The 18,049-nt window shown below is 36.2% G+C and overlaps 1 protein-coding gene across 2 annotated transcripts in view; it reads right to left on the bottom strand.

The window, feature by feature from the left end:
* Nucleotides 1-18,049, bottom strand: part of CABCOCO1 (ciliary associated calcium binding coiled-coil 1) — a 115,160-nt gene that overhangs the window by 87,127 nt on the left and 9,984 nt on the right. The window contains exons 2-3 of one of the 2 annotated variants that reach the window (XM_024561311.3): nt 15,616-15,722; nt 9,697-9,866 (exon numbers count right to left, since the gene is read on the bottom strand). In XM_024561311.3, the coding sequence (XP_024417079.2) occupies nt 9,697-9,866; nt 15,616-15,722 (277 nt within the window). The remainder of the gene's footprint in view (nt 1-9,696; nt 9,867-15,615; nt 15,723-18,049) is intronic. The other variant, XM_053923037.1, reaches the window with a different exon arrangement.

Below are 18,049 nucleotides of genomic sequence, written 5' to 3'. Positions count from 1 at the left end.
ACATCTGAAACTCTTGGTATGTTGAAAAGATACATATACGAGCATATTACATGTATATAGTGCTTTCTAGAATTCAGCCCAAAGCCAGGCACATTTGATAAAATATTCAAGAGTATGGTCTCTCGCTCACTGGTCTTAGGAGTTATTTAACCTCTCTGAATCTTATTTATGTTTCTCCTTTTTAAAATGGAGAGAATAATAGAACTATCTCATAAAATTGTATGTGAATTAAATGAGACAAGGATATGACACTGTGATGGGCACAAGTTAATCATATTTCATTTTAGCTATTACTATTATTATCATTCCTGTTTGGGGGAAAACAAGTCAACTTTATAGAACTAAAAAGTATTCTATGGTTATTTACTAATATTCGGGTTAAATACAGGGGAATCAATCTAGGCCCATGGGTCTGGAGAGAGGCCAAATATCCAATCTCTCAAATACTTTACAGCTTGTCCTTGGTCAGGCCCTGGAAAAACTAGACCCTGAAATATACATTGTTAAGACAACTGGACAAATCCTACATATTTCACAATCATTTAGCCGATCCAGGTGGGTTGTCTGCAGAATGCCTTGTAGATAACATAGCACCAGTTTGAAACAGATCAGAAACTGAGCCACTATAAAATGCAGTTCCCACCCTGGAATTGTATTAATAAAAATGATCGACCACACCACAGCCAACAGCCCAGCCTGGGCTTTTCAGTGCGCTTTTTCTATTAAGATGTTGCTGGGTGGGCATTCGCATCGGTGCTCAGGACTCCACCACCTCTTAGTCAAGTGTAGACACAGTTTACCTCTTCCCTTGGCTAAGATGACATCTGTCCCTGATGATTACTGTAGCCTTGCTGGGTTTAAAAGTTTGAGGGGATTTTTTCTTGCCAGAAGGAAAAACTAGGTCCCTTGCTTTTTTTCTGGTTAGGTTTTACATATGTACTTTCACTCTCTCATAGTTTATGAGAAGTTGGATGGAACCTACTCAAGTTTAAAAATTCACTTTTGAACTGATATCAACAATATAAAGTTTCACATAAAAGAAATATTCTTGGGTCAGTTATAAGTTGTGGAAAAAGCTTAAAATGGAACTATCTTGTCAGATTGGGAATTGAGGTTCATGAAACTTTTTTACTCCCCTTTATTCTGTTTCTAGTTTGTGAATACTCAGCTCGGGGGCTGCAATGGTTAGGACTGCTTATGCCCTATATTCCTTTTACAGTTGAATTTTTGTGTAGGTGATCTATTCACATGATTCAAAAAATGCATGGGAAAATGCAGTACGCAAAGACTGCCTTCAATTCCTGCTGCCCAGCCTGCCTAGTTCCCACATCCTTCCCTATAGAAAATTTCGATAATTTTTTTCTGACTTCTCCTAGCATTCCTTTATACATGTAACAAACGAAAGCACATATATTCTCATTTTGTCTTTTTATAAACAAAAGCACACCATTCTGCACCTTGCTTTATTCAATAACAATATGCAGTTCCTCGTGCAATTCTTAAAAAGCTTCCTCATTCTTTCCTTTTTGCAGCTGTATTGTATTTCATTTTAGGGACAGACTAATCCCTACTAATTACCTTTAATTTCAGAGTCGTCTTAGATTTACAGAAAGGTTGCAATAATATCACCCAGAGTCCCCAAATACCCCATCGACAGTTTTCCCTATTGTTAATATTGCTGTGGTACATACTTTTGAGGGGTTTCTTAGTTTTTATTAAAGCCTTTTTCATCTTCCAGGGTCCCCTCCAGAATACCCCATTACCTTTAGTTGTCATGTCTTCCTGGGCTGTACAGTTTCTTGTTTCGATGGCCTGGGCAGTCTCAAGGGCTAGTCAGGTATTATGCGGTACATTGTTCAGTTTGGATTTGTCTGCTATTTTTGTCACGATTAGACAGGGGTTACTGGTTTCAGGAGGAAGACCACGGTGCCATTCTCATCACAATATGGAAGGATCTCTACTATTCGACCTGGCTCATCAGTGATGATGTTGGCCTTAATCACCTGGCCGAGGCCGTATTTATCAGGCTTCTCTATTGTATAGTTACTGCCTTTCCCCTCTCCGTACTGTCTTCTTAAGGAGGAAGTCACTGTGCAGCTCACACCTCAGGGGTGGGGAGTTGTGCTTCAACTTCTGGAGGGTGAACTATCTACATAAAGTATTGAGAATTCTGTGCGGGAGACTTGTCTATTACCCCAGGTCATTATTTACTCAATCATTGCTTTATACCAGTGTGGGTTCATGGATGGTAATTTTATAGTTAGACTATAATTCAACATGTATTATTTTGTTCAAATTGTTCCAACTTTAGAGATTTTCATTTTCATTTTGAGTACGTACTTTTGGCCACTAACGTTGCCCAAGGGTCACCATTTATGTTCCTCACTCCAGGTCTACAGACATTTCTCAGGAGCCTTGATTCCCTTTATTAAAGAATGAAATGATAAACCTAGACCTGGCCCTGGCTGGTGTGGCTCAGCGGACTGAGTGCCCACCTGCGAACCAAAGGATCACTAGTTCAACTCCCAGTCAGGACACACGCCTGGGTTGTGGACCAGGTCCCCAGTAGGGGGTGCACAAGAGGAAACCACACACTGATGTTTCTCTCCCTCTCTTTCTCCCTCTCTTCCCTTCTCTAAAAAGTAAATAAATAAAATCTTAAAAAAAAAACAGACGTGGGTTCTGGGTATGCTCATTGCTACTGAGATGTCATTGCTTGTAGGCCCTCTCTGTGGACTGAACTAAGAAACATATGTGTGTATGTATATGTGTACTTAATTACATAACTACACATCTATATCTATATTGCTAAACATAAGTTCACACTGATGCTTCCAGGTGACATTTCTAGTCTTTTGCTTTTACAAACATTACTGTAATTAATGACTTTACATATATATCAGGTTACATGCATGCAAGTGGATATGGAGGATAAAATCCCTAAAGTGGAATTGCTGGGTCAAAGGGATACTACATTTGTAAACTTGATAGATAGCCACTAACCCACACTCCATAGGGGGTTTTCAGGTATACTTTATTAGCAGTGTAGAAGCCTATCTGTTTCCTTCCAGCTTTGACAACTGAGAACGCTACCAAAATTTTATGGTTTTGTCCATCTGATAGATGAGAAATGACTTTGCTGTGTAGTTTTAATTAGCATTTTCTTATTAACTTTATGGCTGAACTTTTCATTTGCTTAAAAATCATTTGTGCTTATTTAGTCATTTCCTAGGCATCCTCTTCTACTGCATTATTGGACTTTTTCTTCCTGCTTTGGCATGCTCTTTTTACAATTCAGAACTAAACTGGTTGATGGTATGCAAGATGCAATAATTTTCCCAGTTTGTTATTCTTCTTTTGATTTTTCCTTTAAGAAATTACTTGTATTTTTTTTGTTGCAGACTTTTGACTTTTATATGTCAAATTTAACTACCTTTGTCTTTATGGCTTTATGGCTTAGAGGCATAATTATAAATGTCCTTCTCATCTAAGGCTGTAAAGAAAAACCATGTTTTCCTCTAACATTTTTATAGTTCCACTTATTTTACATTTAAGTCTTTGATCCGTTTGGAATGTATTCTGGTTTATGAACAGAGAGAAACTTGGATACAATTTTATTTTATTTTCTTCTAGATGGATCTCTAGTTGTCTAGTTGAAAAAGTATATTTTTTCACCACAGATGCGAGATGCCATTTTATTAGACACTGAATTCCAGTGCTTGCTGGGATCTGTTTCTAAACTTTTGGTCTGTCTGTTTAGTCACTCACCACTGTGTTTAAATATTTGAGATTTTATAAACACTACTACATACTAATACTTCCAATAACAATATATGCTATAGCTTATTACACTCTTTAAAGACAGCTTTTACAGTTTTAAAGACAGTTTTTCTGGCTACTTGTATTTGTTTATTTTCAATATTTTTTGTGAGAATCACCTTGCCTGGTAACCTACCTCTGGGCAAAAATATCAATAAAAAATCTGTTGGTATTTATAGGAATACTAATATTTTAAATTAACTTGAGATGTAGCATCTTCATGCTGTTGAGTTAGAGAATGTCATGAGTTTTTTCTAAATGTTGAAAAACTTCCTTTGTGGCCTTTTTTATTTCCAACAAATTTATGTTTTATTAATTGCAACACTTTTTAAAAAAATGTATTGTTATTCAATTACAGTTGTCTGCATTTTCTCCCCATCCCTCCACCCCACCCCAGCCAAACCCACCTCTCTTCCCCACCTGTACCCTCCCCCTTGATTTTGTCCATGTGTCCTTTATAGTAGCTCCTGTAAACCCCTCTCCCCACTATCCCCTCCCCACTCCCCTGTGGCTATTGTTACACTGTTCTTAATTTCAGTGTCTCTGGTTATATTTTGTTCACTTTTTTCTTTTGTTGATTATGTTCCAGTTAAAGGTGAGATAATTGCAACACTTTCTAATAAATAATGTGTTTAATCTGTTTCCAGAATATATATATTTGCTTTCCTTAAATCTTTTATATTTGTTTCTATACACACCTATTTTAAAAAATCATTACACAGGGAAATTGACTTTTCCTTTTGCTGTACAGTACCACGAACTTAAACACTCGGACCGATCAGGTCACCACCACCACCCCAAACAGGATGCAGACAGTGACATCACATCGAAAAACTCCCTCGAGAGGGATAACGGGGGGAGAGGGGGAAGGGCCATCAAGGAACATGTATATAGGACACATGGACAAAGCCAAAGGGGGTAGGTTTGAGGGTGGGAGGCGAGGATGGGTGGGCTGGGGGCCATGGTGGGGTGAAAATGGAGACAACTGTACTTGAACAACAATTAAAAAAACAAAATAAAACAAAACAAAATAAAAACTCCCTCATGCTCTCCTTTCGTGTCCTCTTCCCATCCCAATCTCTGACTTGTTCCCCATCACTACAGCTGTTAACCATTTTGAGAACATCCTACAAATGTAATCACACAGTGTACAATCTTTGGAGACTGACTTCTTTAAATCTGTATGATGCTTTTGAGACTCATCCAAACGATTGTGTGCGTAAGGGTTCAGTCATTCGATTTGCCAAGTAGTTTCAGTGTACGAACATGGTTTGTTTCCTTGTTCACCTATTGACAGTCAGTCATCTAGACTGTTTTCCATTTGGGGCACTTATGCGTAGAGCAACTACAAAAACCTCACGTACAGGTTTTTGTGTGAACACATGTTTTTCTTTTATTAGGATAATGCTTAAGAGTATGTCATATGATTTTATAAGAAACTGCAGACAATTTTCTAGAGCGGCTGTGCCATCTTGCATTGGTGAAACTCTTGCTCGAGTTGCTCTGTATCCTTCTCAGAACTTGGATGGTCTGTATTTTAAAAATTTTTTTGCCATTCTAATAGGTGTGTAGTGCTACCAGAGTGGTGTTAATTTACATTTCCCCAAAGGCTAATGATGCTGAAAAATTTTATGTGCATATTTGCATCCTTTTATCTTCCATGGTAAAGAATTCTATTAAAATTCCTTGCCATTTTGTAAACTTTATTTTAGAATAAATTTATATTTATAGAAAAGTTTTAAAAATAGTGCTGAGAATTTTTGCATTATCTCATACACAATTTCTCTTATTTTCAACATCTTACATTAGGGTACATTTATTATAACTAACAAGCTAATATTTATGCTTCATAATGAATGAAGCATAAGTTTGTTAGATATCCTTAATTTCTACTTAATGTCCTATTTCTGTTCCAGGATCTCATCCAGGATACTGCATTATATTTATTAGTCACATCTCCTGGCATTCCCCTACACTGATAGTTTCTCAGACTTTTCTTATTTTTGGAAACTTTGTCAGTTTGAGGAATACTGCTCAGATATTTTGTACAATGTTCTTCAATCTGCATTTGCCTGATGTTTTTCTCAAGGTTAGACAGAAATTATGGGTTTTGATGGCTTTGCTTATTTTTAATAGGACTGTTTGCTTTCTTATTGTTGAGTTTTGAGAGTTCTTTATATATTATGGACACAAGTCTTTGGCAGATAGGTCATTTCCAAATGTGTTTTCCCTGCCTGTAGCTTGTCTCTTTATTCCCTTAACAGTGATATTCTCAGACAAGGGTTTGATCTCCAAAATATACAAAGAACTCACATGACTCCACACCAGGAAAACAAACAATCCAATTAAAAAATGGGCAAAGGACCTGAACAGACACTTCTCCAAGGAGGACATACAGAGGGCCCAGAGACATATGAAAGGATGCTCAGCATCACTAGCCATCAGAGAGATGCAAATTAAAACCACAATGAGATAGCATTTCACACCCATGAGAATGGCCATCATAAACAAAGCAACAAACAAGTGTTGGAGAGGTTGTGGAGAAAAGGGACCCCTAGTGCACTATTGGTGGGAATGCAGACTGGTGCAGCCACTATGGAAAACAGTATGGAATTTCCTCAGAAAACTAAAAATGGAACTGCCTTTTGACCCGGCAATCCCACTGCCTAAGTGTCCTGAAACACAAATTTGATATGCACCCCAATGTTCATAGCAGCACAATTTACAATAGCCAAGTGTTGGAAGCAACCTAAGTGCCCATCAGCAAATGAGTGGATCAAAAAACTGTGGTACATATACACAATGGAATTCCATGCAGCAGAGAGAAAGAAGGAGCTTATACCGTTTGAAACAGCATGGATGGAACTGGAGAGCATTATGCTAAGTGAAATAAGCCTGGCAGTAAAAGACGAATACCGTATGATCTCACCTATAAGTGGAACCTAATCAACAAAACAAACAAGCAAGCAAAATATAACCAGAGACATTGAAATAAAGAGCAAACCAACAGTAACCAGAGCGGAGGAGAGAGGAGATAACGAGAAAAAGGGAAAGGGTCATCAAAGGAACCTGTATGAAGGACACATTGTCAAAGACAAAGGAGGGTAGCATCAAGGGTGGAAGGAGGGGTTGACTAGGGTAGGGGGGTAGTAGTGGGTAGGAAATTGAGACAACTGTATCTGAGCAACAATAAACAATTTAAAAATTAAAAAAATAAAGTGTAGTTTAGATAAAGTTTTAAAATTTGATGCAACCCAATTTATAATTTTTTTAATTTTATGGGTCATATTTTGGTGGTCATTACTAGAACTTCTTATATAACCCCAGCTTGTGAAGATTTTCTTCCAATGTTTTCTCCTAAAATATTTAGTTTTAGTTGGATTGTTCTGTAAATGCCCATTAGACCCAGTTAGTTGATGATGTTTTTCTTTCGGTTTGGCTTGTTTGTGGTCGAATCAGACTAGAATTTATAGGTTTATGTCTTTTGCCAAGTTTGGGAAGTTTTCAGCTGTTATTTCTTCAAATGTTTTTCAGCACTGCGCTCCCCGTCCTACCCTACTGGGGCTCCGATGGTGATATGCATATTAGAAGTTTTGTTGCCCCCACAGGCTCCTGAGGGTTTGTCCATGTTTTCTCTGTTTTGGTCAGACTGGATAATTTCTGTCACTCTATCTTCAAATTCACTGATTTTTCCCCCTGTGTCTCCTCTCCATTCTTCTACTGATTTCATCCAGTGAGATATTAATTATGGTTATTATATACTTTGGTTTTAAAATTTCCATTTGCTTTTTCTTTTTTATCTTCCATTACTTTCATGATTCTTTATAGTTTAATATTTGTTTCAAGAATGTTCACTATTGTTCGTTTAAGCACTTTTATAATAGCTGTTCTGAAGTCTTTGGCATATAATCTCAATATCCATTTCATTTTATTCTTGGCTTCTATTTATAATTTTCCATGCAAGTTCAGATTTACATGGTTCTTAGTTTACTGAATAATTTTGGCAATGCTGTTGAAAGAACATGTTTAGAGAGACATGTAGTACTCAGATTCTATAAATATTTGTGTCACAAGGGAAAAAACAGCTAAAATCTTTTTGATGAAGGTTGTAGTTTAACAATTAAAATTGAAACATTATATTATTCATTACACCTTTTAATTACAAAATATGTTTCTTGAATGGTAGTAATAGAAAAGACTGAATTCTCAAGACTAATTACCTGAGACTTCAGTTTTTGTTTTTGCTTTATACCATATTTCCTATGCACAGAGTAATGTGAAGTCAGTTATTATCATATTTGTTTTCATTATCAAGTATAATTATTTTGTCTTCTATAGGCATAGTTATTTTTCTTTAGCATGGCAATACATACTTAAGTAAAAGCAAAGATGAAATTATCTCACTTGAAGAGCAGGAAAATAATAATTTCTTCGCCCCACATATGAGAACTACCGATCCTTCCCTTGTAAAGTAGGACCGGAAGCAGGAAGAGTGCACAGGGCCCTCTTGCTAACTATATAGTCTATAGTCTATATTCCTTACAGTCTTGCTACCGCAGTAAATCTTCCCTTGCAGCAGTGTAGTTAGAAATTGCTACAAAGAACAGACTAGGCTTTGTGCGACCACAAGGCATCCACACATTTTGCTAGGAAAATGGTGACAATTCTTTAGGGGGACTGTTCCTTCCTTGTTGAAAACAATAAAAAATAGAAACAAAACTTTAAAAAAAGCAAACAACTAAAGATAAAACAGAAAATAAATGAAATAAAGAAAGAAAAGAAGGGGAGATGAAGGGAGGAAGAGCGATAAGGGGAGGGAAGGAAGAAGGGGAGGAGAGAGGGAAAGAAGAAGGAAGAAAGAAGATGCATCCTAACTGCCACAAGCATGTCTTTCAATTGAGACACAAACATCTTTACATTTATTGTACTCATGGCATTTCGGTTTTTATAGTCTGAGATCCAAATTCTAGTTCAGCCATTTCCCAGCTCTATGCCCTCATTCTCTGGGCTTCTTGCTCAACTCTGAGACAATGGGTACAACATCAGCCCTGAAGGAGATGCTCTGAGGGTCAGTAATGTGTGTTAAAGGTTAGATCCAAACATAGTGCCTAGAACACAGAGCTGGCATTCAGTAAATTATAATCTCCTTCTTTTCCTCTTTCTAAGAAACAATTTTATTTATTTTCAAACAAAAGTTATCACATTTAAAATTTCTCTAAGGAAGAATTTGCAAATTTCCTGTTGTACCTGATTGAGGTGTTATATAAGAAAAAAGTTACAAATTCTAAGTGTATGTGAGTAATGTCTATTTAATGGGGGTTTGAGAATGACCAAAGTACGTCCTCTTTCAGTCATTCTGAGATATCCCAGTAATACTTTGAGATAAGATGAGATGAAAACAGCTCAAACAATGAAAAAATGCCTAAATAAATCCAAATGATTTGACATTTGGGGGGATGGATAGCACTGATAAGATTTTAAAATAAAATTAACATATCTTTGGTAAATTGATTTTTTTTGAAAAAGCCTACATCATATATTTTATTTTATTTTTTCCCATTACCATTTAGTCCCATATATCCCCCTCCCCCACTGCAATCCCCACCCCGTTGTCCATGTCCATGAGTCCTTTTCCCTATTTGCTTGGCCCTTCTATCTTCTAACCCTACCCTCCATTATTAAGAGACCTTCAGTGTTAAGCATTATTTGAAGTTTTACAACTTAATGAAGATATAGACTCTATTTTTTGTTATATCCAGGAAAAATATAATTTTCACTGAAGGAATTATAATATAATTAGGAACTTTTGCTTAACAACAGAATTTAAATGGTGGACTAAATTTTCTTTTCTTTAAAAAAACAGAAGGAAGTACTTACTTCTAAGATTGTGAAGCAGCATATCTAGTAAAGTCATAAATTTTGAACACTGAATAATAGAAAAGTCCATGCCTCTAGCCCACGAAAATCCAGATACGTAATAATCTAGTAGAATGGCTTCTTTAAAACAGGTTTGAAGGTTTTTGAAATTCAAAAACATGGCCAATTTCCTGTAACAAAAAGAAAAATTCAGGTATTAAAATCAGATGTATTGAACATTTGCTTTTCTGTTTTGAAAATGTAAGTATTTTTCTTGAATGAAAATTCATTAATGTTCATAATCTACAAATATTCATAGCTATATGTAAATTCGAAGTCCAAAACGACATTCAAAAGAGAAAGAGAGAAGAGAGAAAGAGAGAAACCCTTTTTGGTCTTCTTCGTCTACTTCATTTCTTTCTAATTCTCTTCCTTCTAGTCCTCCTTTCTCTTTTTCCATCTTTGAAGTAATGACTATGATTCTTTCTTTGAAATTCAATGTCTTTTTCTATTATACAATCAAGTTTCTTTTCCTTCTGACAATGTTCTGAAGCTAGATTGTTAAATATTTGTTCTTTTTTAGAATTCCAATTATGTATATTTGCCCCTTTTTTTCTATAGCTATAATTTTCTCTTTAACCTTCACAATTTTCCTAATCAATTTCCTTTTAATTTTACATACTTTTCTCATTACTGTCTTCTATGTCCCTCTGTGTTTCCAGAATGTTAATTCTCCCTTGGGCTGCTTATAAATTTTACCTCTGCAAGACTGTGCCTTTTCTACTCTGTTTTACACATTCATCGTCTTTTATTTCTTATTATCTCTTCCTTGAGTTTGTATATCTCTGTTTCATGCTCTTGTGGTGATTGCTTCATAAGTTTTTTATTAAATTCATGATAAATATTTGACCTTATTTTTTATCAGCTCATGGCTGTATTTTTCTGGTGTATTTAATTTGCCTGTGAGTTCTTTTTCCCATTCTTCAATTTTTTTTTCCTTGTGATATCTTTGTATGTATATTTCTTGTTAAGTACTCAGACCTGGCCATGTTTACAAGCTATTTTCTGTATGAAATAAGTTGATGTCAATGATTCCAGTTTTACATTTTTTAATTAGTGGGGGGGAAAAGAAAAAAAGGAAGATAGGTTTTCTTTACTATGACATAAACAATCTATTCCTTGTGAGCGTGGGAAGGGCCTGCTCCAAGCCTTTACCACCTGGTCCCGCTGCTGCAAACAGAATTCTCGGAATGGCACTGCGGGGCTGTGTCTTCAGCTAGCAGAGGAAGTATATTTTTACCTCACTCTAGGATCTTCAGATATGTCTATCCTCCTAGTCCTCTCTCCTGCACTTCTGCTTGATCTAAATGCTTCTGGCATTCATCCTTATTTTTTGTGGCTTGGGCCTTCAGCATGCTTGTTTTTGGAACAAAGATGGAATTAGTATTTCCTCATTGCTTATGTGTGATTTCTGAGAGAGTATGTGACAACTTTTTACTGCTATTTGCAAAAAGGGAAGTACTAATCACAGTATTAAAGTAAATTACATGATCAGAGTAATAAATGCAGCAGGATTGAACAAGTCTCAGAATAAATAAAGCTGAAATTGTGTTTAACTCTCTTAACATCCACTTCATCTGTAGTCAGATCAGGGCAGACTTCAACCCCCAAAGTGAGTTCTGACTCTTCTAAGCCAATCGTGGTAGTCTTATCCCCTTCCCATAATGCCATATAATGCCATTCAGTATATGGCATTCTCTGTAATAACTGTTGGTCCATGTCGGGCACTCTTCTGAATTGTTCTAATTAATTCATAACTAAGAATGAGGACATTTTTTCCTGTAGAACAAAAATACAAAAGGGTAAATAACTAGGTGTTATTGCTACTGAGAGCCAACTTATAACCATAAGATTGTGCCTCCTTTCTTAGCACTGTTGGGCCTCGTGTTAATTTACTGTGGAGTCAGACCATCTCTGAATGTCCTGTTATATGATAGTACATATATACATGTGTTGGTGTATTTTCTTTATCTTTAAGTCAGTATGATCAGTTTTTCGTGTTACATGCAACTGAAAGCATCCTAGTTGATATATTCCATCAAGCATAGAACTCAGTTGGTGGATACAGGTGTGAACAGACAAGCACCAGAAAGGAGCGGTTACCTTAGCAGCCAGGCATCTTCAACTTGCATTGGCTATCAGTCAGCAAGGTTTATTTTCCCATGTTTAAGGTATAATATCATTTAGTCTTAAGTGAAAGTCAATAAGGAAACATCTACAGTAATAAAAACTTCTAGTATTTTAATAGAATCAATAAATAGGCCGATGGAACAGGTAGAAAGCCCAGAAACGGGCCCAATACATAATGGGAACTTGGTATATGACAGAATGTACTTCAAACCAGTGAGGGAAATATGAGCTCTTCAAAAATGGTGCTGGGAACAATGACTAGCCATATCGAGAATAAAATGCTACCTCATCCGATACACTAAAGTAAAATCCAGGTGGTTTAACTAAAGCAACCATGCAAATTAGTACTTTATTCTGGAGTCACATTCTTTTCACTCCCTAAATTTGGTTACTTGTCACCCCATTGATTTCTGCTCCCTATTGTTGTTAAGGAAAAGTCAGAGGCTTGCCTAATTATTTTCCTGTCTAGGTTATTTTCCTTATACCAGAGATAAGGTCATATATAAAGTTTTATACAGTATTTACAGTATTATTAAAATATTAAAATCAAAGTTTATATTTTATGAAGTTGAAATTTTTTTCTAATTCACTATGTTGGTGTATATTCAAACACCTTCTAATTGCTTTAATCTGCATTTTGTATACGTTTTCTTAAATATGTTTTCCACATTACTGGCTTAATTTTCTGCAAGGTAAGTTCTCCATTGGTTTTATTCTCTAGTTTCTTAACCTAGTTCTAAGAGCTCTTTATTTACATATTTTATCATCTTTTCTTTAATCCGTAGTTTTACAGAACCAATGCCCTCTTTAATCACCAGCTTTTGTCTGGCACTTTCTTCTGTTTCTAGCAGTTAATCTTCCTTCTAAGTGTGCTCGTCATCTGCCATCGCTATGCTATGTATTTTAAAAAACTAAATACTTGGCCTGAATAGGTACATTGGTTCTTTGCTTTTCATTTTTATTTTTTCCATGTTTGACTGTATGTGGGTGAAGGGAACTGCTTGCATAAGAGTATTTTGGTACAATTTCTTTGGCATCCTCTGCCTTTGCTCTCCCCAAACCCCTTCCACCTCTTTTCCCAGTACCATTTGGATCTTAACCTTCAACTTGAAGTGCAAGGCTAAATATTTACTGTTATTTTCCATTCAGTCATTTCACCCCAAAGGAAATTATGCAAGGAGGAATTTGGAGCAAGTGGTTCGAATTCAGTTTCCATGCCCTGCTGGCAAATCTGTAAGCTTTTTCTCTGGGGACAAGGAGAGATGGAGCAGGGGAAGGGGAGAGACAGTCACAGCTGTAGAATGAGAAAATGCAGGGAAAGAGAAAGATGCTTCATAGTGACTTAGGAAGTTTTACTACAGTGATAGGTGATGTAACTATCTCATCAAGAATTTAGTAAAAATATTACATTATTTTTGCATGCTCTTTAAATGTTTGCATGCTCATTTTATTTTTTAAGATATGATGACATGCAGAAATAAGCCTTACGGCAAGAACTGAACAGTTCGTGAAAGCCCAGTTATAGAAAGGTTATTAAAAGACTTCTTAGTGCTATTTCTGTGTTTAAATAGTTATTTTTAATTTTGTTGCTATGATTTTTTCAAAAAAGATTTGGGTAGATCTATAGATAAAATCAGGGTTACATTACAACATAACTGATGCTGGTTAGGAGACGATGAGAAATGTGCCTGGACATTTAACTTTACTTGCAGTGCAGTCCACAGACATGTTTTAATGGTACTTTAATGTTTTCTTTGGTTGGCTGCTTTTATGGAGTATAATTGTTTTAATTTTAAAAGGTAGAAAAATGTGCTAATTTCCTATAATTAATTTAAATAGGTTTATAGCTTTGTAGACTGTGTGCTTTGGCATACTTCTGTCACTTAGTGACAGGATACTTAAATTATATCTGTTATGTTGAAAGGTATCTGATCCCCATTTATAATAATGTTATTTTAAATGGAAAGTGAATGATTGCAAATATTTCAGGATTACTGTTACAAAAATCATATTAAAAACCTCAAGAAAATTACTTTGCAAAGAAATGGCTCCTGACATAACACTGCTATCATTTATCCCAAATTGATGTCCTAAAATTTGAGATTACTTCAGGTGAATTCTATTAATGAGACAGTTTAAAAGGTCAGTCTATGTTGAACCTGCTTGTTTCTATACCACTAACTTCTGTATCACCCTCTGCGTGATTTCCTTTGTCCTAGACTTCACCTCTTAAAGATTAAAATACTTTTAGAGTTTAGATATTTAACAACAAAGATAACCAATAATTGAAAAAAAAGATTGTCACAGAAGGTATGCTATACAGGGAAACTTAGGATGTGGTAATAAATAAGTCTAAAGAGCATTTGTTCGCAATACCTTTTATTTGTATTAACTGCATTTAATATAACATCTTTTATTTATAATATTCAATAAAAATAAATTTAAACTATATTAAATATCTGTATCTGCATCACATTATTCTGCCTAGTATTAAATACCTAGCTCTTGCATTTCTATGCCCAACAACATTTGGGATTGTGTAGTAATGGAAAACAGTATTTTACTTCAATCGTAAATAATCAGTGAGGCTAATACAATGGGCTTTACTAACCATATCTGACACTCAAAGTTGGAATTCCCAATGTGCATTCATGTCTACAACAATGGTAAAATCACCATGAAATACTTGTTTTAAAATCAGTAAAATTTTTTATTGACTAATACTCATCAAGATGCAGATAGCAGCATGGCCAAATCACAAATCGCCTGCATTTCCTGCAGGATTTCCAGGCACTGGAGGTGAACAGCATCTTGGGAAAGGCCTGTCAATGTCATTCACCTGCTCTTAATATGCCTTCCCTTCTTAGATTTCTCTTCCAGCCAGTACATCTGTCATATTTCCTTCTCAGTAGTAAATCACCTCTATTCCATAATATTTGAGAGATTTGCAAATGATAACCACTGACAGAGTCATTTTCTATTTGTCCATTATAGTCCACAATATCCTGCTAAAATCTGGAGGACTGGCCTGCAGAAATCTAACGCTGGGACATTAATATCCAGAACATCACATTGTCCCACACATTATAGCCAATCAAGATTCCATTATTAAAGCCAGATGATTTTTAAAATGAGTGCTTTCTAAAATCACCATTTAGGAATTTGTGTGTGGGATACATCTGACTAGAGTTCTAAGTATGTGTTCTACTATAGAAATCAATGGTCTTAAAAATAAGATGCATATATATTACAATTATTGCTTATAAACTCAGTTATACTCACATTTTTAAGTAAATTTATGAAATCAGAGTACTTGGTATAGCTCCATATCCAATAAAAATCACAGGTGAATGGCTAATAGTCAGAATTTCCAGAATAATAAAATATATTCATTATTCATATTATAGAAAATACAACATACTCTTTTCATGATGAACACAAGACCTAAATGTTCTTGTGAATATTGACAGTTTTATGAATAAAAGGGAAAAGAAACAGAAAACAGCATATGCTACAGGCTGCTTTTATCTCATAAATCCCTACCCTCAGTCAGCATTAACAAGTTGGTTTGAGTGCGTATCTCCCATAAAGAAGACTGCGGAGCATTGCAGTTAGTTGTTTGAGAAGTTTTGTATTCCAGAGTCTGGAGATATTTAGAAAAAAATTTAAAATACATAATAGAATATCACGGTCATTTATAGATGCAAAACTAGAACGGTTCTTATTTGGTTGTAATACTGAAGTGCTTACTTTTGAACTCCATCTATGTCCTCTGCTAGGATTTCTGTGATTTGGGCAACTGAAAGAAAATCTGGAGACAGAATCTCTTCATGGTCCTGGAATTCAGCAGCATCTTTCTACAAAAAAAACCCAAACAAACCCAAACAAACAAAACTGCTATGAGTTATCTCAACATATGTTTTACATATTAATCCCAACAATATCAAAATTTCTTCTTACTGTGCTCTAGTTGCTGTCATGATTTTTTAATCCTAGCCCAAGGATATGTTTATTGATCTTAGAGAGACAGGAAGGGGAAGAGAGAGAGAGAGAGAGAGAGAGAAACATTGATAAAACATCAATGTGAGAGAGAAACATTGATCAGTTGTCTCCCGAACACACCACAACCAGAGATCACATGTGCAACCTAGTTATGTGCCCTGACTCAGGATCGAACCCACAACCTTTTGGTGTATGAGATGATGCTCCAAGTAACTGAGCTACCAGGCCAGGGCAGGAAAAAAATTTTAAAGACAACAGTGTCCTAGATAATTCTTTTTATTTTCTGTTTTTAAGTAAAAGTTGAATGGCTACTCAATCTATCTTTTGTGCATACTTAAAACTGAGTGATGGTTTTCAATTAATAAATATTTTTAATAGCCACATATTCCTCATTGAATTTGGGGTTCAGGAGGAAGCAAATACAAGTAAGAAAGACTTGCTAGCCTCAAGAAGCTTATCATCTAGTGGGAGGAACAAATCAAGTTGACTTTAAAACAAGAAAATAAAATGGCAGACCATTAGAAACGTGACATGCAGTCTAAATGAAGGGACGAGAATCAGGACGGGACAAGGGAAGTCTACAGGCAGAAGGTCCAGGAGTGGCTTTGTGAGATCCGGCATGGCTCATGCCCCGGGTGGATGAATCAGCAATGCCAATGCAACAAAGAAGTGACAGTTGGGTATTAGTTCTGCAAATATCAAGTAATTCATAACGGTGCCTAGGGAACAAGTAGGGGACTAGTTGGATCTAAGTGGGAAGTCACCAAGAGGAACCTATTGTGGGAGATCTTAAATTTAATAATTCAATAAATATTTATTGAGCGATTACAAAATATAAGATACTGCACAAAGAACCATAAATATTTTATACCTTGGCTGGTTAAAGAATGACAGGCTAAAGAGTTTGTTCTTACTAATAGAGCAGTGACTATCAACATTTTTCATCTCATGGCACACCTAAGCTCACTACTAAAATTCTGAGATTCACCAAAAAATATATTTTTTGCTGATATGACAAAAAATAGGCATATTTTGATTCATTCACACTGATGGGTATTGTAGTGTTGGTGGTTCCCATTTTTTCATTTGACAATCTAAGGGAAAAGAGGTCAGTGCCCCTAATTAAATGGTCAGGTTGTGTATGTTTTAAAAATTCTTGCAGCACACCAGTTGAAAATCGTTGTAATGGGGCAATAAGGCACCCATGAAGTTTTTGAGCAGTGGAATGGCAAGGTAAAACTGTGCTTCATGGAAGGGTAGTCTGTAGCAGGGTGAAGGAAAGGCAGGAGCAGAGAAAGGACACAGAGGAGGAGTTCAATGAACGGGTTGTTAAAACAGTTCATGAAGGAGGCATGGGCAGTACTAGGCTATATGCAGTGTGCATGAAAAGAAAGGGGAATGCAACATACAATATATGGGGGGCTAAAAGAGGGAAGAAGGAATGGAGATTCCGAGTTTCTGAAATAGATGACTAGAAGAAAAAGGGCCTCCTCCACCAGCACGTATGCCACCTTTGTGTGACCTAGACATAGGCATCCTCTCTAGGTGCAGGAAGTGCTTAAGGCTGGCGCAGCCCTGGGCCCAAGTGCACCATTTGTGAAGACAGTATAGTTTCAGCTCCTGCTCAACCCTCAGCCGAGTTCTTTTGTCCAGAGTACAATCTGAGAAACCGTACATGGTATGCTCGTTAAACAGAATAGAAATTGGAGTCCTGGAAGATGATGCTAGTTTCAAAAAGGCAAGATAATGAGTTTGGTTTCAGTCGTTGAGTTTAAGATGGACTCTGCCTATTAAGGAAGAAATGTTTCGAGGTTAATTAGGAATGCTAGAGTCAGAAGGGTCAAGTTTGAAGATCCTGGCTTAGGAATCACTGCAAGTGTGAGAATGGATGAAACTGCCCAAAGTCAGAGCAGGAAGAGAAGGGCTATGAATGGGATGGAAGGGGAGACAGACACAGAGTAAGAGCAGCAGCACCCCAAAATCAAGGATTGTGAGGTTTTGGGGAGAGAGGGTGCACAATGTTTTCAAGTCAACAAACAGTGATGTATCCTTCCACGTGAATCGGCTCCAGTATATAAGAAAGCAAATAAATGCTTTGCTATACTTAATGAGATATCCCAAATTTTCCTTATTTTTTTCCCAGAGTAGGAAAACCTCAAAGCTAGCAGTTATTGGTAATGGC

The sequence above is a fragment of the Desmodus rotundus genome, chromosome 4 (genome assembly GCF_022682495.2).
Source record: "Desmodus rotundus isolate HL8 chromosome 4, HLdesRot8A.1, whole genome shotgun sequence".
In the NCBI taxonomy this organism is placed as follows: domain Eukaryota; kingdom Metazoa; phylum Chordata; class Mammalia; order Chiroptera; family Phyllostomidae; genus Desmodus; species Desmodus rotundus.
Note: the sequence above shows the minus strand (reverse complement) of the source record. Positions and strands in the feature narration are given on the sequence as shown.